At 47.5% G+C, this 24,547-nt stretch overlaps 1 protein-coding gene across 2 annotated transcripts; it reads left to right on the top strand.

The window, feature by feature from the left end:
• The first annotated feature begins 4,054 nt into the window (after positions 1-4,054).
• Positions 4,055-24,460, top strand: Atad3a (ATPase family AAA domain containing 3A). 2 transcript variants are annotated; one of them, XM_036177459.1, is made up of 16 exons: positions 4,055-4,337; positions 8,451-8,527; positions 9,687-9,788; positions 10,133-10,192; positions 11,026-11,095; positions 12,167-12,332; positions 12,574-12,643; positions 13,108-13,263; positions 13,807-13,863; positions 14,130-14,255; positions 14,481-14,605; positions 15,351-15,402; positions 15,766-15,836; positions 17,406-17,573; positions 18,734-18,842; positions 23,764-24,460. In XM_036177459.1, the coding sequence occupies exons 1-16, from the start codon at positions 4,133-4,135 to the stop codon at positions 23,911-23,913; spliced, it is 1,764 nt and encodes a 587-aa protein (XP_036033352.1). In that variant the 5' UTR covers positions 4,055-4,132; the 3' UTR covers positions 23,914-24,460. The 2 variants fall into 2 exon arrangements, with proteins under 2 accessions (XP_036033352.1, XP_036033353.1); XM_036177460.1 differs by lacking the exon at positions 23,764-24,460 and having other exon boundaries at positions 17,406-17,520; positions 18,734-18,832.
• The last annotated feature ends 87 nt before the right edge of the window (positions 24,461-24,547 follow it).

The following is a 24,547-nucleotide window of genomic DNA, read 5'->3' as shown; positions in this document are numbered from 1 at the left end:
TAGTTTCTGGTCTTCACACCTTATATATCTTTCTGCTTTCTGCCATCACTCTCTAGGATTAAAGGCTCACTCACTTCTTGGGATTAAAGGTGTGTGTCACCATGCTTGGCTGTTTCCAATGTGGCCTTGAACTCACAGAGATCCAGAGGAATTTCTGCCTCTGGAATGCTAGGATTAAAGGTAGAGTACCACCATTTTCTGGCCTCTGTATCTAATGGCTGTTCTGTTCTCTGACCCCAGATAAGTTTATTAGGGTGTACAATATTTTGGGGAACACAATACCACCACAATTATTACCCCACACTCTCCTAAAACACAAAAGTTCCTCCAAGCCATGTGTTTCCCGTTCTGTTCTCTAAGATGATTGTGGGTCAGCGTCTGTTGGCCACTGAAGAGAGGCAGTTTCCCTTCCTTACTGAGTCTCCGGGCCTGGTCTACAGAACACTAAATAGATGGCAGAAGAGTACCAGAGGGCCATTTCCTAGCAGTTATGGTAGCTTCCGCTGACAGCTAAAATTTATGAGACGCTGAGTGACAGAGCTCACTCAAAATATACCGACTATCCTGAGAGAGTAGAATGGGCAGGAGCGACATAACTGATAGCCACAGATCCACAAATCCTTGGTATAAGCTCATCTGGACCTAATGCCAGCACCATCTATTTTCAGGTGGTAGAGGTGAAAGCCTGCACTCCACTTACATACAATGGAATGTCTCCACTACAGTTCTCATCTCAGAGGATCTGCCCTTCCATTGTCCTAGGCATGTCTTAAGTCTCTGAATTTAGTATACATTTCACTATTACAGAGTTTAGTATATATTTAGTATATACTGCAGGCCCTGAGGAAGTCTACAGGAAATAGATTTTAAATTTTATTATTATTGTGCATGTATATGATGTATGTGTATGTGGGGGTGCACACCTGCCACAGTCCACATATGGAGGTCAGAGACAACTTTATGGAGTTGGTTCTCTCATTCCAATTTTACATGGATTCCAGAGTTTAAACTCCAGTTGCCAGGCTGTTTGACAAACGTCTTTATCTGATGAGCCATCTTGCCGGCCCCAGGAAACAATTTAGTGGGATGAGATTTTCCTACGAGCTGTTTGCTACACACACACACTACCCTCTGCTTCCTCTGACTCCAACTCTATTCTCTCAGTGTCTAGGATGATGAGCAGTGGCAGATTTCTCCCAAAACTTAACATATGGGCCATATGGCCATTCTATTTCTCAGTATGTACCAGAACACCAGAAAGGGCTATTCTGTGGTTGCTCCTGGTTGAGATCCATGTGAAATGAAGCACCTAGGGCACTGGTGGGCAGGACTGAGAATATCCTGGATATGATGAGGAGACCTCAGGGGGGGCTGCTGTAAGCGCTAGCCCCCACGTACTTGTGGTCACTTCACACTGCAGAGGGTAGTGTGCTAAAACCTGCATGCTGTTCTTGATGAGGGTCTTGGCTCTCTAGCTTTTAAAGTTCTTTGAATCAAGCTGTTGTGAGAAGGCCAGATGGTGGGGCAGCCTGGAGTCTAGGTCCCCAGGAAGTGAGTTGTTCAAGAGTGGCTGTGCAGTTAAAGACTACTCAGTATAGCCACTACCCCCTTGGAGCTGGGCCAGTTCTACAGTATCAGAAATAAAAGGCTGTTAAGGTCCAGAAATGTAGCCATGAGGATAGCCTCCTGCTGGGGAACCTAGGACAGTACAGGAAACCTGAAGCTCAGATGCAGTAACTGTGTCTCTTGTGTGTCTCCTGCTTTTTCCTGAGATGGAAGTGCTCCTTTCATTGAAGAAAAAAAAAAGTTCTGGCTGGACAGTGGCGGCACACACCTGTAATCCCAGCACTCGGGAGACAGAGACAGGAGGACCTCTGTGAGTTCCAGGCCAGCCTGGTCTACAGAGAGTTCCAAGACAGCTGAGGCTACACAGAGAAACCCTGTCTGAAAACAAAGGTGTGGGGGGGAGTGTCTGGAGAGATGACTCAGTGGTTAAGAGGCTGGCTGCTCTTCCAGAGGACCTGGGTTCAATTCCCAGCACTGTGAGCACATGGTGGCTCACAGCTGTCTGTAATTCCAGTTCCAGGGGATCCAACAGACACACATGCAGGCAAAACACCAACGCACATAAAATAAAAATAAATCATTAAAAGAAGAGAATATTTCACTTAAAAAAAAAAATCCAAAGGGGAGGGAAAAGGTTCTTGCTTTGGCAACACAGATCCTAAAATTGGAACAATGTGGAGAAGATTAGCATGACACACAAAAAAAGAAGGGGCTGGAGAGATAGCTCAGAGTTCATAGATGGTTAAGAGTACCAAGAATAGTTTCCAGCACCCACACCGGGCAGCTCACAATCACCTGTAACTCTCTTCCCGCTAGGGCCCCTGCACTCATCTGGACATACTCACATACAGATATACACACATACACGTAAATAGAAATAAAATAAATGTGGGGCTGGAGAAACGGCTGAACAGTTAAAATCACTTGCTGCTCTTGCCAAGTACCTGGGTTCAGTTCAGCTCACAACTACCTGTGGCTCCCATTACATGAGATATGACATTTTCTTCTGGCCTCCTTGATACCTGTATGCACATAGTACATACAAACACCCACATACACATTAAATGTGCAACATAAAAATAAAACAAATACTTTATTTTGTTTTTAAAATTTATTTATTTTTGAGACAGGGTCTCTCTATGTAGTCCTGGCTGTCGTGGAGCTCAAAACGTTGACCAGCCTGACCTGGAACTTAGAGATCCACTTGCCTCTGTCAGTGCTGGGATTAAAGGGGAGTGCCACCAAGACTAGCTTAAGACCATTTTGTTTGTTTGTTTGTTTTTAAAGATTTATTTATTATGTATACATTGTACTGCCTGCAGGCCAGAAGAGGGCGCCAGATCTCATTACAGATGGTTGTGAGCCACCATGTGGTTGCTGGGAATTGAACTCAGGACCTCTGGAAGAACAGCCAGTGCTCTTAACTGCTGAGCCATCTCTCCAGCCCTTGTTTTTGTTTTTTGAGACAAGTTTCTCTGTATAGCCTTGGCTATCCTGGAAATCTCTGTAGATCAGGCTGACGTCAAACTCAGACATCAGCCTGCTTCTGCCTCCCTAGAGCTGGGATTAAAGGTGTATGCCACCATGCCAGGCTTAAAACAATTTTTTTTTTTCGAGACAGGGTTTCTCTGTAGCTTTGAAGTCTGTCCTGGACTAGCTCTGTAGACCAGGCTGGCCTCGAACTCACAGAGATCCACCTGCCTCTGCCTCCCGAGTGCTGGGATTACAGGCGTGCGCCACCACCGCCAGGCCATCTCTTATTCCTATTTACGCTTGGCTCTAAGAGCTACCGGCTTGGGGACGCTCAAAGCATCCACAGACCTGCATGACTCCGGCTTCGATATAGTGTAGGGTTTCAGCAGGGGCGGTCTGTTGGTCTAGGGGCGCCGGAGGCGCGGAGGACACCTCTTCTCTCAACCTTCGGGCCTGTGATCTCACGCCAGTTACCTCGCTCGTGGTTACCATAGCCTGAGGCATCTCAAGTCCGGAAGAAATCAGCTCCGGGAACTCCGGCAACTCCATCTCCTTCAGGTGTTCCTTTCCTCTTCTGTTCTCTGGGTGTGGACTCACTGCAGCAGGAGTTCCGACCCTGCGTGGTGTGGGTCCAGTGTTTCTTATATCTTCTGTAGCCACTATGGCTGGAGTGTCTCCATAAATGCATATAACAACGGATATAGACCTCTGAATGATCCCCCGGCCCGTAACAATAGAACCACTGCTAAAAAAAAAAAAAGAAAAGAAAAGAAAAGAAAAGAGGGAGTTTTCTAGGAGGAAGGCACACCCACCCCGAAAACTTTGTTCCTATTTGCTTGGTCCAGGAGCTCCGTCCAGTTCCGCCTCTTTAGAAATCTGGGCAAATAGCGCCACTGACGCCAGTTGCGTCCCTGTCCCAGTGGCCAATCCACTGGCTGAGAGCGCCTTGGCCCTCGCAAGGTTCCGTCGTCTAGCAGGAAGAGGTGTGTGTCGCGCCTGCGCAGTTAATCGACCCGCGGCGCGTGGTGACTGCCAGTGCCCCGGTAGTCACACTTGAGTCCGGACCATCCAGGGTACCTTTCTCTTGTGGACCATGTCGTGGCTCTTTGGCATCAACAAGGGCCCCAAGGGCGAAGGCACAGGGCCTCCGTTGCCCTTGCCGCCCGCGCAGCCTGGCGCGGAAGGTGGCGGCGACCGTGTTGCCGGAGACCGGCAGTCGCCCAAGGACAAATGGAGCAACTTTGACCCGACAGGCCTGGAGCGAGCGGCCAAAGCGGCGCGCGAGTTGGAGCACTCGCGTGAGTGCGCGGGCTGGGCTTTGCGGGCCGAGGTCCAGGGAAAGGGCAGGTTCCTCTCAGAGACGCCAGTTGCTTTTGCAAGTTTGGTCCTCTTGGTGTCTTAGCAGCAGAGTGTTCAATTGGCTGTCTGCAGCCCTGCTTTTCAGGTGACCTGAACAGACGGTAGTCATTTGGCCATAGCTATCCTGCTATGGGATATGCTTTTGGGAGACCCAGGTGCTGCCACCCTCTAACACTTGGCAACTGTCATCGCGGCAGAAGAGGCCGTTTTAGAGAGGATTTTAGAGGCGCGGGTTGCGTGTGCCAATGCTGGCCTTAGTTACCACTGGGCGCTCTTAATGCCTCCGCGTGGTGCAGGCCAAAAGGCATGGCCAGATCAGGTGATCCGTGTTGTGGTTGATTGTAATCACCCACTTAATAAGGGGAGCATTTTTGAAAGGCGTTTGGTTTTAGCAAAAAGACAGTAGATTTGCCTTTATTAATGGATAACAGCACTTCACTGTGGAATGTAAAAGTTGATACTCTGGGAGCCAGTCTTTCCCCACAAATGTCCTGTCTGCTTTGATGTTGACAGTTTGTGCCAACATGTAATATAAGTGTTTTTTTTTTTGTTTTGTTTTGTTTTTCGAGACAGAGTTTCTCTGTAGCTTTGGAGGCTGCCCTGAAACTCGCTTTGTAGACCAGGCTGGCCTCGAACTCACAGAGATCCACCTGCCTCTGCCTCCCGAGTGCTGCGATTACAGGCATACGCCACCACCGCCCGCCTCATAAGTGGGTTTTTTTTTTTGTTTTGTTTTATTTTGTTTTGTTTTCGAGATAGGGTTTCTCTCTGTAGCTTTGGAGCCTGTCCTGGGACTCGTTCTATAGACCGGGCTGGCCTCAAACTCACAGAGATCCACCTGCATCTGCATCCCGATTGCTGGGATCAAAGGCGTGTGCTACCACAGCCTAGCTAGTTGATTTTTTCCAAGACAGGACTTTTCTGTGTAACCGCTGTAGCTGTCCCGGAACTCGAGCTCTGTAGACCAAGCTGGCCTCGAACTCAGAGATCCACTTGCCTCTCTGCCTCGCCCCGCCCCCCCCCACCCCGCCCCGCCCCACCCCACCCCACCCCACCTCCCAGCTAGTTGAAATCTTTTTAAGAGCCTGAAATAGAGGCCTGGAGTGATGGTTCAATTACTAAGAGCCTGTGTTCAATTCTGAACACCCATATGGCTGCTCACAATCTTTTGTAACCTGGTTCCAGGTGCTTCTGGCTTCTGAGGGTACCAGGCATGTATGTAGTGTACATACATTACACTCAGGCAAGCACTTAAACACACACACACACACACACACACAAATGCCAGGAGGTGGTGGCACATGCCTTTAATCCCAGCACTTGGAAGGCAGAGCCAAGCGGATCTCTGAGTTCGAGGCCAGCCTGGGCTACCAAGTGAGTTCCAGGAAAGGCGCAAAGCTACACAGGGAAACCCTGTCTCAAAAAAACTAACAAAAAACCCTGAAATGTAGGAGGAGTTGAATAAATACTGATTGGAGGAATAATGTTGTGGTTCTCAATTGTGTGTTTATGCGTGGGTTCTGTTTTCCAAAAGATCCTATAGGGAAGCCCTAATTTAAATAGGTACAATATTCAGAGCCTCTCAGAGAGGGTCTGGAACTTGGTGAGTCAATTCTCTGTTCTTGTAGGGCCACAAAGATGTCTTGAGCTGGGAGTGGTGGCTCATGCCTTTAGTTCCAACACTTGAGAGGCAGAGGCAGACAGAATTCTGAGTTTGAAGCTGGCCTGGTCTACATAATGAACTCCAGGCCAGCCAGGATACACAGTGAGATCTTAAGTCTTGGGCAATGGTCTGTGAGCCCTGCTGACTCAAATCCCCATAGAGACATTCAAAGTGTTCAGTTTTGGGACCAGGATCACCTGTCTCTTTTGACCTAGCAGAGCTAAAAATTTTATCTATTGTGTTTGCTAGAAATTATCTGTGATTAAGCTGAAATGAGGAAAAGTGACTGGTTTTCAGGGCATTTCCAATGTTAGCAGTCGTGACAGGTGACCCAATGCCCTGTTTATTACTGGGTTATGTAGGGGACACTTTTCTTGGTGACTCCTGGCGGGCAGGAGGTGGGGTATTCTTTAGCCACATCTAGAATTTCAGAATTGAATCTTAGCTATTTAGTCCCAGTACTACAGTCTGTTACAGTCTATGGGGAGCAGTTCCAGCCCTTTGCTACATCCTGACTGCTCTTGCTTATAAATTGCCCTCCAGGTGCCTGCACTGGCAGTCCTGAAGCTCTTGCCCAGAACATTCTCCCTCTAGGTCCAGTGCCTTGGCCTCTGCTTTAACATAACTCTTTTTTCTGAGCCAGCAACACTCCTTGTGGGTTCTACATGCCCCATCAGTGTCCTTTCCTTGTAGGATAGTCTCGGGGGTGCTAAACTTGTACTGAAATTTACCTTTTGTCTCAATTCACGAGAAAATAGAGGAGTTTAGCTGAGCTTGCCAAAGTCACATGAAGGATAAACAGCTGGGATTTGGTCCCAAGTTTGTTAGACTGTGACACCCCCATTCCTGTCTACTGTGCTGAAATGAGGCCTTCAGGGATATCACTCTCCCTGGCCCTTTCCTGTCAGGGAAAAGTGTCAGTCGTTTCCATGGCCTCTTAACTCTTGGCTGTGCCTTCCTGCTGTCTCTCTTCAGGTGTGAGTTCTTTTGTCTTCCATTCTGGTCACTGAAGACCAGAGAGGCTAGGAGGAGATTGTCTTGGAAGGTCCTTCCCAAGCTCTGATATTGCTACCCATTGGTGGAGTTCATGCCAAACTGTGTGCTCTGTGTAAATTGACCCCAAATGCCAAGACATTTCCCATGGCCATCTAAACCTGTGAAATGTTCTCGACATGGTACCTCCTGTCTTAGGCCATTTTCCCATAGATACTCATACTATTAACAGATGTTAAGCTCCCATTAATGACATGCCTGTTGAACTTAAAATTAACTTAGAGAGGTTGCATCTGAGCTAGAAGACTTAAAAGTGTAAGAAAAGTCATGGGGCTAGAATGTAGGGGTTAAGTGTGTGTTACCTAGCGATCTTCACTCCCATGGTTCCTGTGGTAGAAAAGTTTTACAATAAGGTATTGGTAAGGAAATTATGGAAAATTTGGAGATCCAATGCTTAGACCTCTTTAGAGTGTACTAGAAGTAAAGTTTTCCCACTATATCTAAGTATTGACAAACATCAGTGCCATCTGACACACAAAACACACAAGTTATTTATAACCTAGGTGCATCATTGATCATTGTCTGGTATTTGATCCTTAGTCATCCTTTTCTGCCTGTGTATTTTTTGTTTGTTTTAGGTTTTTTGTTTTTGTTTTCCAGAGCTGAGGACCAAACCCAGGGCCTTGTGCTTGCTAGGCAAGCTCTCTACCACTGAGCTAAATCCCCAACCCCGCCTGTATATTTTTTAATATCATTAACGGATACAGATATAAACACCAGCCAGAACTCTGCTTTCCTAATTGGAAAATGCCTGACATGTCATTGTTCCACAGCCCCATCCTGGATGTTTGTGTGGTGGTCTTTCTGATGGAGTTCTTGGCGATATGATCCCTTGGGAATGAGACCTGGAGCTCTTACCAAGCTCTTATGACCTGTCTCCTCCCCTTCATTCCCCTGCCTACAAAGTTTCATGGATTCTAGGCTAGACTCAAACCCATAATGCAGCTGAGGATGATTTTGGGCTCCTGATCCTCTGGCTTCCACCTTCAGAATATTAGGATGCCCAGTACACATGCTGTGCCTGATTTTGTGTAGTGTTAGGGATCTAATCTAGGGTCTTTTGCATGCTGGGCAAGCTCTGTAACAATTCTAAGCTGCATACCCAAACTCACCAGGCTCTCTGTTGGAGATAGGGCAGCAGCTTTGAAGAGAGGTCAGTGTAGGAGTCTGGAATGGGTAGGCAAGTGAGGTAGGCTGAGAAGGGAGCACAAATAATTCAAGATTGAGTGTTTCTCAGAAAGCCCCTTGGTGTGAGGGAGAGGTTCTGTTTTGGGCCACACAGATGTCTGTTGTCAGTATTCTAATGCCCTCTCTTCTGCTCTTCTGCACACCACAGGCCATGCGAAGGAGGCGCTGAGCCTTGCACAGATGCAGGAGCAGACACTGCAGTTGGAACAGCAGTCCAAACTCAAGGTGAGCTGTGGGGTGGCACCAGGAGGGTGCAAAAGACCTCTGAGGATGAAGGAACTGGGGGACGTAAGGTCAGGACGCTGAGTATATGGCTATGATTCTGTAGTAGAGGTACCTGAGAGGGAAGGTATAGGTGAGGAATGTCTGGACTTGAAGGTAGGGATCTTTCTTGAAATTCTTTTGTTTTATGGTTTTGTTGTTTGTTTGATTTTTTTGTTTTGTTTTGTTTTTTGGATTTTCAAGACAGGGTTTCTCTGTGTAACAGCCCTGGCTGTCCTGGAACTCATTCTATAGACCAGGCTGACCTTGAACTCAGAGATCTTCCTGCCTCTGCCTCCCAAGTGCTGGGATTAAGGACATGTGCTACCACTACGTGGCTAAGACAGGATTTTTCTGTGTATTCCAAGCTGATCTAAAATTCTCAGCAATACTTCTCTGTCTCAGCCTCTTAATTGCTAATATTACAGGTATGTGGCACCACACCTAATTTTTAGTTTATTTTTGTGTATTCAGAAAGACCATTGAAGGTAGGTGTGGTAAACCCTTTAATTCTAGCACTTGGGAGACAAAGGCAGGTATATAGCTGAGTTCCAGGACAGCCTGGGATACAAAGAAACCCTGTCTTGAAAAACCTAAAAGAAGAACCCTGATGTCAGTTTTCAGTGAGCATGGAGCAGGCTCTGTCCTTAGTCCTTGTCTGTTATACAATACAGTTGTAACATGAGCTCAGGGTAAAGGAATGAATAACATCCTGATCTCTGGGACTGGTCTTGTCCATCTGCCTAGAGCTGTGAGCCTACTTAGGAGTATATGGGTATCTGTACAGACTGTTTTGGTTTTTTTTGTTGTTGTTGTTGTTGTATTTGTTTTTCGGGACAGGGTTTCTCTGTGTAGCTTTGCATCTTTCCTGGAACTAGCTTTGTAGACCAGGTTGGCTTCGAACTCACAGAGATCCACCTGGCTCTGCCTCCCAAGTGCTGGGATTAAAGGTGTGTGCCACCACTGCCCGGCCAGACTGTTTTTAAAAGTGTTTTCTGACTTACTCCAGCCTGTTGCATAGACCGGTAGGCATGGTCTTTGATGCTGCCATTCTGTAGTCCCCAGCACCATGGCATGGGCTGTAGAGGGTGTGAGTCTTACACAGGTACTCCTGTGTCTGCAGGAGTATGAAGCTGCTGTAGAGCAGCTGAAGAGCGAACAGATCCGGGTACAAGCTGAGGAAAGAAGGAAAACGCTGAGTGAAGAGACCCGACAGCACCAGGCTGTAAGTGTACTGGCAGCCGCCACTTATGCCAGGAGGCCTGGGGTAACAGGAGTGGGGGTGGGACATTGAGATGCCATGCTGGATCTTTTAGTTACTGACCAGATGAGGGTGGTAGTTATTGTACAAGGACCTGGACCACTATTGTAAAAATAAACAAAAACTGTAAGCCCAGAACACATAGATTCCTGGGTACAGAGCCGTTCTGTACCTGCATGATTTGGAAGGTGGCAGGTCATCTGTAGCATACCTCAACAGCCACTCCAGGGTAGGTCCAGATCATGTTCTCTGATCCTTCTAGTAGCTTCTTTGGCCAAGGTGTGTCTTTATTTTGTCTTCTTCCCTAGAGGGCCCAATACCAGGATAAGCTAGCTCGACAACGCTATGAGGACCAGCTGAAACAGCAGGTAAGCAAGACATACCTCTGAGAGAGATGTGCTGTCCTTACAATAACATAGGAGATTATACAGCTGAGTTCATGGGCAGGAATACAAGTGTTTTGCTGGTTCTGGGTGAATTTCCTCAGGCATTGGTAGGCCCTGGCATGTGTATACATACTTATGGGCCTGTGTACATAATGAACATGCCCAGACACACACCTAAATGCAAACATACTGTACATGCAGACATGTATACAGACATGTCCAAGCACTTACACAAGTCTATGCACATAATTTCTTATGATGCTTCCACAACAGAGATGGGTTTTTCAGTCACTCTTAAGGGTTCTCTTGCTAGATGAACACCTGTCTAATTAGCAAAGTCAGTGAATGGTGGAGGACAGGGTCCCTGGATAATCCAAGACCTGATTAGGCCTCCATTGATCCATGCTGGCTCCCTGTTATAGGGGCTCATCGGCCTCAGGCTTATGTTCATGTTTTGTTTGCTAGGGCCTTATAGCTGTTAATCTCAGTAGGCAAAGATCAGAATTCTATAAGAACCATAGAGCAGAGATATAGGCCCTGGGGGTCTTGGAACCACATTAATGAAGCCGCTATAAAGGCTGCTTCTGCCCCAGCAGGTGGGGCAGCTCTGAAGCCAGTCCCTTAATGTGTGCATGTCCTGGGTCAACATCAGATGTGCCTGCACTGGAGTGTATAAGCTGGAGCCCCAGGAAAGTTGGGACTCCTCAGGTGGGCAGAAGCATTCCTGACTCAGAGCAGCTACAACCTGTTGGCTTGGCTTTGGTTGTCTTTCTGATTTTCAAAAGCTTTTACCTTTCCTGTTACTTCTCTCTTAGCAACTTCTGAATGAAGAGAATTTAAGGAAACAAGAGGAGTCTGTGCAGAAGCAGGAGGCCATGCGTCGAGGTAGGGGTCTCCAAGGATGGACAGCTTTGTTGGGTATCTTAGTCCTTAAGAAATGCCTGCAAAGCGGGGGGTGGGGTGGAAGGGTGTTGGGGTTCATGGGTGGGGGTGTGGGTACTGGGAGGAGAGGAGGGAGGGCAAACTATAGTTGGTATGTAAAATAAATTTTTAAAAAATGTTATTTAAGTTAAAAAAGAAGGAGGGAGGGGGGAGGAAGGAAGGAAGGAAGGAAGGAAGGAAGGAAGGAAGGAAGGAAGGAAGGAAAGAAATGCCTGCACAGAGGCTCACTGTGCCCTCAACTAAGGACTGTATTTATTTATAGTATGTGCTTTGACACCAGACACAGCTGGATGCCTTGGTTTCAAAGAGCTAACTCTTAGCAGAAGTTTCTTTTCTTTCTTTCTTTCTTTCTCTTTTTTTTTTTTTTTTTTAAGCTGGGGATCAAACCCAGGGCCTTGGGCTTGCTAGGCAAGTGCCCTTCCACTGAGCTAAATCCCCAACCCCAGAAGTTTCCTCTGTAGCCTGGCCCTTGAGCAGGAAGTTGTGGGACTAGTTGATTTGGGTAGGAACATCGCCTGGCCTTAGCTCCTGTGGTAGACCTTCAATTGTCATTGGAGCCAACTTGCTAGTTTATACCCATGTGTCCCAGCAGGAAGAACATATCCTGTCTCCAGGAGTCTGTCAGGAAGGATCTGAGGCAATTTGTTGGTGGCACTGTGCAGTGACAATAGCATACTATTTGGTGTTTGGTTCTTATTGCTGATGAACAGGCACATGTTACGCATCTCATGACTTTGGTATTTTGATAGTTAGGTGTCAATATAAGCAGGTTTTTCTTGTGATTATCCACATTTTTGTTTGTTTTTAAAATATGTCATCCTAAAGGTAGTCCAGGCTATTTCAGGGTCCTCCATCTGGTAGAAGGGCTTGCTCTTCAATGTGGGTTGTATACTGTGCCACTGTGCTGTTCCTGGTCCATGCAATATCTAGGTCTATGTGTGCATGTCAGCAATGTGGGCAGAGACAGGCACAACATGGGCTGAAGACCACTGTCTTTGCCTTTCCTTGGGGCAGCCACTGTGGAGCGAGAGATGGAGTTGAGGCATAAGAATGAGATGTTGCGGGTAGAAGCTGAGGCCCGAGCACGGGCCAAGGCTGATCGAGAGAATGCAGACATAATCCGGGAACAGATTCGCCTCAAGGCTGCTGAACACCGCCAGACCATCTTGGAGTCTATCAAGTAAGGGTGCATCTAGAGCCCAGTGACTGCTGCCCATCTGTCTGTGGTTCCCAGTTCAAAAGCTAGTAAGTTACTGGTCATCAAAGTCCTCTAGCCTCTTCATCCTGTTGCTCTGGGTCAGCTCTTTAACACTCCCATCTTGGTAGACTTTTCTTTTAAGACTGATCTGAGAGCCTTGAAGAGCTTCCTTAGTTTCTTTTCTTTGACCTTCTCCAGCCATGTGTCTCTTTCCCCCATGCAGGACGGCTGGCACCTTGTTTGGTGAAGGATTCCGTGCCTTTGTGACAGACTGGGACAAAGTGACAGCCACGGTATGTACTACCATATGTTCCTATGGGTGAGCCCAGTGGGCAGCTCTGGGGCACAGTCTCTGGGGACTTCCCTATAAGATTCAGCCCTGTTACCTGTTGGCTATGAGGACACCTGGTACTTTGCATATGTATCCAGCACAAATCAGGCACATGGGCTGCAACAACTGTTTTTAAGAATTATAATGAGGCATGATAGAGTAAAAAAGACTCTTAGTGAATATCCAGCCCTGTATAGCCATATTCCACATTCTTACAGCCTCTACTTTTGAGCATCCATGTGATAAGACACAAAGAGAAATGCCCTGATGGAGAGTGCCAATGAGCATTGGCTGACTGTAGTATGGGGTTAGGGATCCAACCAGGGTCCAGTAGAGGCTACCATGAGACCTTAGCTGTTCTTGGGGCACAAGATGAACTGTGGGGCAGAGATGCATCATACATAGACTGCTGTTTTTCTGTCCCAGGTGACTGGATTGACACTACTGGCTGTTGGAGTCTATTCTGCCAAGAATGCTACTGCTGTTGCTGGTCGGTATATTGAGGCACGCTTGGGAAAGCCCTCCCTGGTGAGGGAGACCTCCCGCATCTCAGTGCTGGAGGCACTGAGGCATCCCATCCAGGTACGGCCACAGTAAGGGATCAGGGTTCCACATCCCTGCCAGGTTTCTTCCCATATCACAAACAAATGGTGTTCATTTTCTCTATCCTCCCTCTTGTGCCCAATCAACAGCTCTGCTTTCTCTTTCATGCTGGCATGAGTGTTTTCTCATGACTGTGCTATACTAATGGGGCCTGTTGAATCAGTATTATCTAATTATATAACTGCTCCTAGGTAAGCTTTAGCTCTTCATGACTTGAGCTCAGGGTCTGTCTTGGCATAGAAAGTATGAGAGTAGATTGGTGTCTAGCTACCTCCCTTGGGCTAAGCTACTCTGCTCTCTGTGACAAGCCTGTTCTCTGATGGCTGCACCTGGGTCTCTTCAGATACTCAGTACAAGTGATTAGGAAGATAAAAATCTATAATAAAGAGCTGATGAATCACCGAGGCCCCACAACAGACACTGTTTCTCCAGCTTTGACACTGGGGTACTGGTCTTGGGCTCTGTGGGACAGTATTTCACGGTGGCTTTGTGTCCTGCCAACTGTGATGGTTTCCCCTATAGGTCAGCAGACGACTGTTCAGCAGACCCCAAGATGCACTGGAGGGTGTCATCCTCAGTGTAAGTAACTGGCAACTGTGGTTTGGAAAGCCCTGTGGGCCCCAGGAAAAGGACAGGAAAGCTTAACTATTGTGTTTATGTGATCCTTATGTTTGTGGCTTTGGGGTCCTGAAATGTATGTTACTGTACTATATTCAGATACTCCATAGGCCAGTCCAGTATCCACACTAACTAGGCTGCACTAGAATACCTATGGTCCTTCCACTCCCTAAGCCTATCTGTAGGCTGGGAGATCAGGTTCCCCAAACCTCATCTTGCTCTGGCAGCCTACCCTGGAGTCACGGGTACGAGATATTGCCATCGCAACAAGAAATACCAAGAAGAACAAAAGCCTGTATAGAAATGTTCTAATGTATGGACCACCGGGGACTGGCAAGACACTGTTTGCCAAGGTAAAAATACCTGGCTGTGAAGGTGGGACTGGGTGCTACTGGGCATCATCTCACCCTGGGGCATTTTTTGTCACTGTCCCTCAGGGCATTGCGGTACATTCAGAGGCCACCTCAGCTCTGATGGTGGGGGGACTATCCATGTTGGGCAGGGTTGGCTAGTAGAGCTGTGGACTTGGGAGTCTGGGAGGGAACATCTGCTCTGTTTCCCCACCCCTCCTTGCCCAGAAACTCGCACTGCATTCAGGCATGGACTACGCCATCATGACAGGCGGGGACGTGGCCCCCATGGGGCGGGAGGGTGTGACCGCCATGCACAAGGTCTTCGACTGGGCAAGCACCAGCCGACGAGGGTGAGCATACAACTCCCACATACACTAATTCTCACTCATAGTGACCCAGCAAGAGCTCTGCTGTCTTCCCATTGTCCTGTCCTTGATATTGTGTGGGAGTCCATGGGTAGCCTCTAGATTCTGAAGACAGCTAGAGGTGGGTGTTTATTCTGAAGGATCCATTAGAAATAAAAGTCATGCTGAGGGTGGACATCTGGTCACAAGGTTTCCAGTATAAGGATACTGCCAGATACAATTACTGTCAGGAGTGAATGGCTAGCTCAAATGGGGAGAAGAATAGATCTAGGCCTCCTTTACTGTGTTGAACCCTCCAAAAGTTGGCTGAGGATATCACATCAACTCATGCAGTATGGCACAGCCAGTTATAATTGTCCTTGGCATTGCCACTATGCCTTGTTAGGTCCTTTTCTTTGGTCTTTGCCATTTTACCCTGGACACTTCTTCCTGATGCTGAACACATGCATCTCAGCCCTTATTCTGACCTAGACTGGAGGGAGGCCTTGAGTGAGACCTGTGGGTAGGAGGAGCATTCTTTTGCCTAGCATATACCATCAGAGCTGCAGTTGGGTTCTTAGTATTGGGGTTCTTGAAGCTGTGAGCTCTGTTTTTCCTGGGTCAGGATGTGTTCGATGGGGCATCTTCTCCCAGGGACATACACTATACTTCCTTGTTACTTCTGGGAGTTTCCAGATGTTGGCTTGTAGGGTTCAAGCATCCTCTTATCCGACCACCCTCTGGTTCACAGCCTCCTGCTCTTTGTGGATGAAGCAGATGCCTTCCTCAGGAAGCGAGCAACTGTAAGTGTTTTGGAACCCTGTCTGTTGGTGGAAGTTGGTCAGAGCTGGGGCCACTAAACCAGTCTCGCAGGGGACCAGCCTAAAGGTTGCTGCGCCCTAGAGCACAGAAGGTCTAAGTCTCCATGCTGTGCCAGCTGAGGCTGCTGCTCAGTTGTTTTTCCTTCTAAATTTGGGGAGTTTGGCATTGAACAACAGTCTTGGAGATGCTGAACAGCAGGAATCCAAGTTCTGGTTGTCAGAGTAGGCTTGTGTTTCTAACCCCTGCCTTACCCTGCCAACAGTGTCTCCCATGTACACTTTTCCTTGGCCATGTACAAAACTGCTCCTCAGGCTGGAGACTGATGACAGAATTCCTTTCTGTAGGAAAAGATAAGCGAAGACCTCAGGGCTACTCTGAATGCATTCCTACACAGGACGGGACAGCACAGCAGTAAGTAAGTGCAGCCATGCCCCTAGCTCACGTACAGAGTATTTCTGGGCATTGTTATGTCCTTGATCCTCACAAGGATCCAGGACATAGTATGTGTGCAACTGTCTGGGGTGTCTTCATGTTCCTACCTGGGAAGGGCTCTTGAGGGCCCATTTTAGAAAGGCAATATAAAACATGAAGAAAGTCTGCTGGGTCAGTTCCTGTCCATATGGCCATCCCAGTTTGAACATCATCTCATGCCTCTTGACATTCAGCTGTCCGTATGCAGCTGGAACTTTCCTGTTAACTGTTAATATGCCTGAAGACTGCTTTCAGGGCACTGGCACCTGGGCATGAGCCTAGAATGTTTGCTTTTCCTGGGAGCAGATCCCAAGTGTCATGTATAGAAAGAATGGAGCCTTGGTCCTTATCCAGGCTACTGGGTCTAGAGTAGCATCTAGACCTTGAGAGAGACCCTAGTTTGAACTATTTCCCAGAAGCCATTAGCAGGGTAGGTGCCTATGATCAAACAGGCTCCTCTTTTCCAAATCCTCTAATCCTGTTCTTAGCTACCTCATCACCAGTGTAGGACCCAGCCTTCTAGTAAGTATGTGGCCATCTTATCAGTCATAAATATCCCCTTACTTGCTGTGGCTATGGTTTAGCCCAGGGTCATCGGGGGAAAAAATGATTTGAGGGTAACAACAGAACCTTAGCATACTAGGCAACCTTGATCATAGGTTGTACAAATGGGCTTGTGGGCCTGGGTTGTACCTGAAAGTTTCCCAGTGTCCCACCCGCCCCTCACGGTCCAGACAAATCTCTCTCACCCGTGGTCCTGCAGCCGCTTATAAAATAATCATTCAGAGCCGGGTGGTAATCCCAGCACTTGGGAGGCAGAAGCAGGTACATCTCTGTGAGTTTGAGGCCAGCCTGGTCTACAAAGTGAGTTCCAGGACAGCCTCCAAAGCTACAGAGAAACCCTATCTCGGGAAAAAAAAAAAGGTAAAATAATCATTCAGAGGCTTAATATTATTTGTAGCTGCTTGGCCATTAGCTCAGGCTTATTACTGACTAGCTTTTACACTTAAACTCAGCCCAATTTCTGTTAATCTATATGTCGCCACGTTTTCCGTGGCTTTACCTGTGTGCCTGTTACATGCTGCTCCCTGGATGGATGGATGACGTCTACTGACTCAGCCTTCCTCTTCTCAGAATTCTCATTTGCCTATCCCGCCTATACTTCCTGCTTGGCTACTGGCCAATCAGCGTTTTATTTAACCAATGTACAAAAGCATTATTCCACAGCACTGGGTCTTCCTGGGGTTTCCTGAGTTAAGAACTGCTCAGGGCTAGAAGTACATCTCAGTGATTGAACAGTTACCTAGCATTCAAACCCCATGTCAAAAAAAAGAAACAAAACAAAACAAACAAACAAACAAACAAAATCCTGGACGAGAAGGGAAGAAGGAAGAGAAAGGGAGCTGCCAAGTTACATCCATCTATAAAGTTTACCTGAGGAGGCTTTAAAGACCCTTCTGCCCCTGAGTGACCTGTGATTGGACAAGCCCTCAGCATGCACTTTGTGCTGTAGGTTCATGCTGGTCCTGGCCAGTAACCAACCTGAGCAGTTTGACTGGGCCATCAATGACCGCATTGACGAGATGGTCTGCTTTGCCCTGCCACAGCGGGAGGAGCGAGAGCGCCTGGTGAGAATGTATTTTGACAAGTATGTCCTTAAGCCGGCCACAGAAGGAAAGCAGTAAGTGTACAGCCCCATGGGGTTCCCCTTATTGACCTAGAACCTATCTGGGTACTTTATTTTCCTGGGGTTTAGGCCATCTGTATGAGATCACATTCTGTGTATGTGTCCATCAAAGACAGTTCTGTCATGGGACCCTCCACCCTTCCTCCCACTGCTCTTTACCTGGGAACAGCTGCAAGCCTGTCCCAACAGCCCACTCTCATGAGCTAATTTTATGTGCCTTTGTCAGTGACCCCTGGGTAGCATCCTCTAAGTTTGCTGAGTCTCTTTTACCAGGTTTTAAAGTAGTCAGTTACTATCCTCAGCTGTTGACTTGAGTGACATGGCTTTCTTCTGTCTAGCTGCATACCCGCCCTGCCACTCCTGGAAGCTGCTCTGCAGCCATGGGGAGAAGCCACTAGATGCTTCTCTGAGGAAGCCCTCACTGATGTGTTTAGCATACCTCCCATGCCTCCCCTCAGCAGAGACTGCTCTGCTTTCAGCTGTCTCCTGGGCCCCAGGCTCCATGGCATTCAGGCTTCACGTCCTGACCTGAATCCTGAATTTTTCCTGCTGCCTGTTGCCTTTCACTGTTCTGGAGAAAACATGGCTTGGCTCTGCTGTTTCCTATGGGCCCATCCCCCATCCACACTGGACGGGTCCCCTGCTTCCTGCTAACCTCATAACCCCAGCCTCCGCTCTTACATGCAACCTATATTCATGTTTAATGTGTGATTTCTGTGGCTTTTGGTCAGATGTTATTGCTGGAAACTCAGATTGCAGGCAGGACCCTTTACTTAACTGTTCTTTTCTTAATTAGAGATCTACCTGCTCTGTTAGCATTTGATCATTGGCTGAGCATTAACCATTTCTGCTGTTTGGGTGCTGAATATGTAGTTGTAGACTGGGTCTAGTGAGTAGGAGTGAAGGCAGATTAGGAGAGTATAGCTCCAGCTGCCAACTCTGCCTGGCTCCAACCTAGGCCTCTCCTGTAGTCAGGAAGGAAGGCTAAGTTCACCTCATCCAACTAGGGCTGTGCAAAAAAGTCCACCAGTGTTACCCAGATCAGGTGGAAGCATTTGCTGGAGTGTGATGTTGGGCAGCCTTGCTCCCATCTCCCCAACCCCCTCTATATAGAGCCGTGGCAGCCCAGACCCACTTGGGAACTTTTCCTCCAGACGCTTGAAGGTGGCCCAGTTTGACTATGGAAAGAAGTGCTCAGAGGTCGCCCAGCTGACGGAGGGGATGTCAGGCCGGGAGATTGCTCAGCTTGCTGTGGCATGGCAGGTGAGTTAGGATCCTGGAAATAAACCCACTCTGAAACTTTGTTCCAATCTCCCCACAGCGAGTTTTATGTTGAAGGATGTTCTAAGAATGGATAGGCATGTGGCCCTTGGTTCTACTAAGACCACCTGAAGGGCAGAGGAGTTACTCAGGGAGGATGGTGGGATACTGTCACTGGCTCTGCATGTTCTGGCCCAAATCTGGGGCAGTGTCACACAGTCTTAGGGAATGTCAGAGTACTACAATCGATATGCAAGAGTCTCTAGGCAAGTCTAGAAGGGCTGCTTTTTTGGGTTGTCTGTTAAGGCAGTTGCAGACAGCTGAGTTCTTGCTCCAGATCAAAAGATATGTGCTTTATGTATGGGTACTCTTGAGTATCTGGCTTTTTTGTTTTGTTTTGAGTTGGGTTTTTTTTGTTTTTGTTTTTGTTTTTGTTTTTTGAAAATAGGGTTTCTTTATGTGGCTTTGGCTGTCCTGGCACTTGTTCTGTAGACCAGAACTTGCTTTCAAACTCAAAGAGATCCATTCACCTGCCTCTGCCTCCCAAGTGCTGGGATTAAAGGTGAGCACCACCGCTGCCTGACATGGGTATCTGACTTTTTAGGACAAGTTCATGATGAAGTTGAGTAAGGGAGCAGATATATTCTGAGACTAGACAAGGATGTTGTTGGTGAAGGCACATAGGCCACGGTGGCATGTTGTCATTCCCTAAAACCTTGTTTTTTCCCTTGAACCTGCCTAGCAACAGCTCCATGGTCCTGCAACAGGGAACTCCTACAGCAGGGCCATGAGCAATTTAGGAATTTCAGCCCCTGGTGTTGTCAAGAAAAGCCATGTTGATGGAATGGAGAGTGCTATGACCACCTCAATCTTTGTGCCAACTTCACCGTCTCCTTTTAGCCAACTGTCTATAACCAAGTGACAGTCTAATCATTTAGACAGTGCTTTTCTGGTTGTGCATGGGACAGTCCTACTTAGGTTTGGATTTTGTAGTCTAGGTCCACTAGGGATAGATTAGTCTAAACAAGCTAGTTTAGCTGCTACAACATCCATCTCACATTGAAGACTGCAGCCTTCTGTGGCCAGTCAAAGACTCTGGTCTGTCCTTGCTTAGGGTCTGTTTCCACACTGGTGATGGTGAACAGGGAGGTTAGCACAGTACAGGTGGATTGCTTAAAAAACAAGAAATTGTCTTCCCCAGTTCTAGAGGTTAGTGTCAGCACAGTCAGATCTTGAAGAGGGCTCTTTCCTGTTAATAGAGGTCAAGGTCTTGTTGAGTCTTCATGTAGCAGACAGCATGAGTGAGCTTTTTTTTGTGTTTCATGCATGAATTCCAAGGAACCAGGGACCTTTCTGTGCCCTCATTTCAATGAAATTACTTCCTCTAAAGGATGATCTCTAATATATTTCCTATGAGGATGTCAGACCTTTGGCATATGAATTATTATAGGGTGATACACTGAGCTCATCCCAGCAGGTTATCTGGCTCACAACGCTTCCACCAGGACAGCTCACCTTTCTCGCTTAATGTATTGTCAGAGAGAGTAGCAGCAGTTCAAATAAAGACCTTAATGGGGAGAGCTGGAGATGCTCCCTGAGGGTCTTATCTAGGTAGTTGGTCAGACTGGCTAAGGCAGGTCCGTCTAACCTGTTCTCAGGCGAGGAACAGGAGATACAGGAGGACTATCCAAGGTGCTGCCAACTGTGGTACAGCACACAGACCTGGATGCTGCTGTTGTTTCTACCCTAACCCCCATGGGACTTCTGGGCAATTGCACATTACAAAGATCCTTCCTTGCTCTGCAGCCTCTATCCTCCATGCATGTCAGGATAACACAAGCCCTGCCCTTGCACCATGCCTGGTTTCTTTATTTGTGTGTGTGTGTGTGTGTGTGTGTGTGTGTGTGTGTGTGTGTGTGTGCTTGCTTGAATGTACATCTGCATACCATGTGAGAGTCTAGTGCCTACAGAAGTCAGGAAAGGATTTGGAGTTACAGATAAGGTTGTGGGTCACCATGCAGTTGCTGGGACTTAACCCTGGGTCCTTTGGAAGAGTATCCAGTGCTTTTAACCCTGCCTTCTCCTTCAGTCTTGAAGTTGTGGAGTTTTTCTTCTTGAATTATAGGAGCTCCTCACCTTACATAATGTAGATATTAACCTCTTACCAGATATGTGATTTCTTCCATTGGGTATTGTGAGTTTTTTTTTTAATCTGTTAGTAATATTCTTTTTTGGTTGTTGGCCTGGAACTTGCTATGTAGACCAACCAGATTGGCCACAAATTCACAGAGAAGCATCTGCCTCTGTCTTAGTGTACAAAATTTTTTAATTTTGGTGGAGTCTGATTATCTCTTTTTTTCATTTTGTTGTCTATAAGGTCATGTTTTAAAAACCATTGCCACCGGGTGGCGGTGGCAGAGCACGCATGCCTTATATCCTAGCACTCGGGAGGCAGAGCTAGGTGGATCTCTGGGAGTTCGAGGCCAGCCTGGTGTACAGAGTGAGATCCAGGGCAGGCACCAAAACTAGACAGAGAAACCCTGTCTCGAAAAACCAAAAAAAGAAAAGAAAGAAATCATTGCCAAATAGAATATATGCTAACACATACCTGTAATCCCAGCACTTTGAAAGCTAAACCAGGAGGATTGCAAGTTCAAGATCAGCCTGGGCAGCACAATGAGAGCCTATCTTAAAATTTAAAAATGAAATGAAAGCTGGGGATGTAGCTCAGTGGTAGTGTTGGTGTCCTTACAAGTGAGTAGGCTAAAGTAGTTTATTGTTATGCAATTGTGGGAGTCCTTTTGTTTCTTGAGACATGGTCTCACTCTGTAGCCCAAGCTAGCCTTAAATGCTCTTACAATTCTCCTGCCTCAGCCTCCTAAGTATTGAGATTACAATGTGACCCATCAGGCTGGGTTTAGGCTTTTTTGTTGTGTTTGAGATAGGCTTCACTGTTTGACTGGACTGGCCTGCATCTCTCACTACCTCTGCCTCAGGTTCTAGAACTTTGCAGCCCTGCTCATCAGGACTGCTGATCTATATTTCCAATGCTGCCTGCATCTGGCTTCGATGTCAGTGTGGTGATGATTGTATGGAGGCTGCTAGGAAATGTTCCTTTTTCTTCCCTTCCCCTTCAATATGTTGAGGATTTAAGAAGGATCAAGACTAATTCTTGAAATGTTTTAAGATTTATTTTTATCTTTTTTCCTGTATGTGTGAGTCCCTACATATATTTATGTGCACTACATGCATGCCTGGTGCCTACGAAGGCTAGAAGAGGACATGAGGCTGGGAGTAGTGGCACACACCTTTAATTCCAGCAGAGGCAGATGTAGGCAGCTAGTCTGCAGCTAGCCTAGTCTACATAGTTCCAAGCCAGCCAGAGTTATATAGAGACCCTGACTCAAAACAAAAGAGAGTATATTGGTTCCCCTAGAGCTGGAGGTAGAGGTGGTTGTAAGCCACCCAGTGTTGGTGCTGGGGAGTGAACCTAGAACTTCTGCAAAAGCACTAAATGCTCTTAATTGCTGAGCCCCTATTTACTCATTTTTGAGCTGGGGTCTTGCTACATTGCTCAGCCTGGTCTTGAACCTCACAATCAAGCAACCCTGCCTTAGCTTTCTGAGTAGCTAGGACTGTAGTTGCACCACAACACCTAATTAAACTTAAAACATTTGAATAGTTTCGATTTTACAGAAAAGTTGCAAGATAGAGCAGAGGCACCCATGCCCTTGTCACTACTAGGTTGTGAATGTTGGCTCTGTTTCACAGCATTGTTTACCCTCACCTTGGCTTGGTTGTAGCCCAGGGTCAAGCCCAGGATACCCACAGCATGAACCCTAATGAATACTCCACTGTGCTTCACCTGACCTCAGTTACTAGGCTGGCTGGTGGATGAGCCCAAGTGATTCTACCTCTCCTCTGCTGGGCCACTTAGAGGGGGCTGCCACCCTGTCCATCCAACCAGGGCTCCAGTGCAGCTACCTACCTTGCTTTTAGCCTTGGGTGAGCTCAAGCTGGGAAAGAGTATCCATGGCTTCCAACTACCTCTTAAAGTTGATGGTCTGGCTCTAAGGCCACGTCTCCCTCCCCAGTGAATCATAACAGGACAGTGGACCCTAGGTACATCTGTTCCTGGTGGTCCTGCTTATCCAGAGGGGACTGAGCACTATTATATTATGGTCATCTCCTCACAGGTGACAGTGTCTTGGCAGCACTCTTATATATGACTCTGCACTCCTATTCCTTGAAAATATGTCCTAGTGCTTAAGGATGAAAATTCTCTACCCTGAGTGTTCTCTTCATTGCATTCAGGCATCCTAGCTCCTAGTTCCCTCCTATGCAATGTCTATGAGATAGTGTCTACAGGGTACAGCTTGACCAGCTCAAACTCCTACTGGTTGGTCCTGGAATGCCATCCTCAGAAAGGATAAGGAAGTGGGAGGGGGCATGCTGAATAGATGTGAAGAGGAGCAGCCTAATCAGAAAGTAACTTAGCTCTAATCGAGAAACCTTACACAAACATCATATGCCCTGAGGGTAGGGGCCTGGTAACAGCAGGAGGCCTGTTCTGGTGGCCTGTAAAGTATACAGCTAGCCTGAGTAGTTGCTGTGTGTCCTGGTTACCTCCCTGAGCTGGGAAATGGAGCCAGAATCACTTAGGGGCTCATGAGGGTTCTACATTTGTGTCCTTCTCAGAGGGAGTTAGCTGTATGTGTATGGAGGAGGAACATCTCTGTTCAGGCTTTCTAGTTTAGAACATCATTGGCAAATTCAACACAAGTGGCACTGGGGCTATGAGTTCACTAAAAAGCTCAGGTATGTCCACTGTGCCAGTGCCTAAGCCCTCTGCGTCCAGACTGAGGGCCTTGGGCTTCCCTGTGCAAGCAGCCAGCCTCTCCTTCTGTGCCCTCTTTCCTACCAGGCCATGGCATATGCCTCTGAGGATGGGGTCCTCACGGAGGCCATGATGGACGCCCGTGTCAAGGATGCTGTTCAGCAGCACCAGCAGAAGATGCAGTGGCTTAAAGTAGAGAGACCCAGTCTTGAGGCGAGCAAGTCACCATGTCCTTGACTCCTCAGCTGCTGAGCTGGACCTGGACATCTTGTACACCTGACCGGGGACAGACAGTGTCTGTGACCACACTATTCCTCCCTTCTTCCCTGTCTTCTTTGGTCTATGTAAGAGGCCAACACTGTCCGGAACGCCTTTGCCCAGCTGTGGGATGCTGGTGGTGTTTCTCCTAGTCTGTTTCTCTCTGCGTGAGTGCTGGCAGAGGAAGGCATATTGCCTTCCTGCACCCCAGTACACTGGTGAGACTTGTCTACAAGCCCAGATCAAAGAAGAGAGGAAGAAGAGTGCTGTGTCACAGGCCAGTGGCTATGGCTTGTGCCAGCAGGACTGGGGCCCGCAGGGACCAGACGAAAGGCAGGAAGGGCCTCTGCTTCCTGGACATTGCTCCTGCCCTATATACATCTGTGCCAAGAATTGGCCCAGTCCTTACTTGATAGAGTGGATCTGGTGCTAGACAGCCCCTGCCGGTGGCATCCAGGATTCAGAGCTGCCACCTTCCCCTTGACTGGACCTTTCAAATCCAGAATCTAATAAAACTGTGACTGATTTGCTGTTTTTGTCTCTTGGCTGAGGTGGGGGGTCTAGATGGAGCCCTCAGTAGCCCCTAGTATCAAAGATGATGGAAGAAGCAGAG

The sequence above is a fragment of the Onychomys torridus genome, chromosome 2 (assembly GCF_903995425.1).
Source record: "Onychomys torridus chromosome 2, mOncTor1.1, whole genome shotgun sequence".
Lineage (NCBI taxonomy): Eukaryota > Metazoa > Chordata > Mammalia > Rodentia > Cricetidae > Onychomys > Onychomys torridus.
The sequence above is the reverse complement of the archived record's forward strand: the minus strand, read 5'-3'. Positions and strand labels throughout refer to the sequence as shown.

Coding starts and splice junctions, on each gene's coding strand:
- Atad3a (XM_036177459.1), top strand. CDS start 4,133: ATGTCGTGGCTCTTTGGCATCAACAAGGGCCCCAAGGGCGAAGGCACA. Junction 15,837..17,405: donor ACGGGACAGCACAGCAGTAA/GTAAGTGCAGCC, acceptor TTTGTGCTGTAG/GTTCATGCTGGTCCTGGCCA. Junction 17,574..18,733: donor CCGGCCACAGAAGGAAAGCA/GTAAGTGTACAG, acceptor CTTTTCCTCCAG/ACGCTTGAAGGTGGCCCAGT.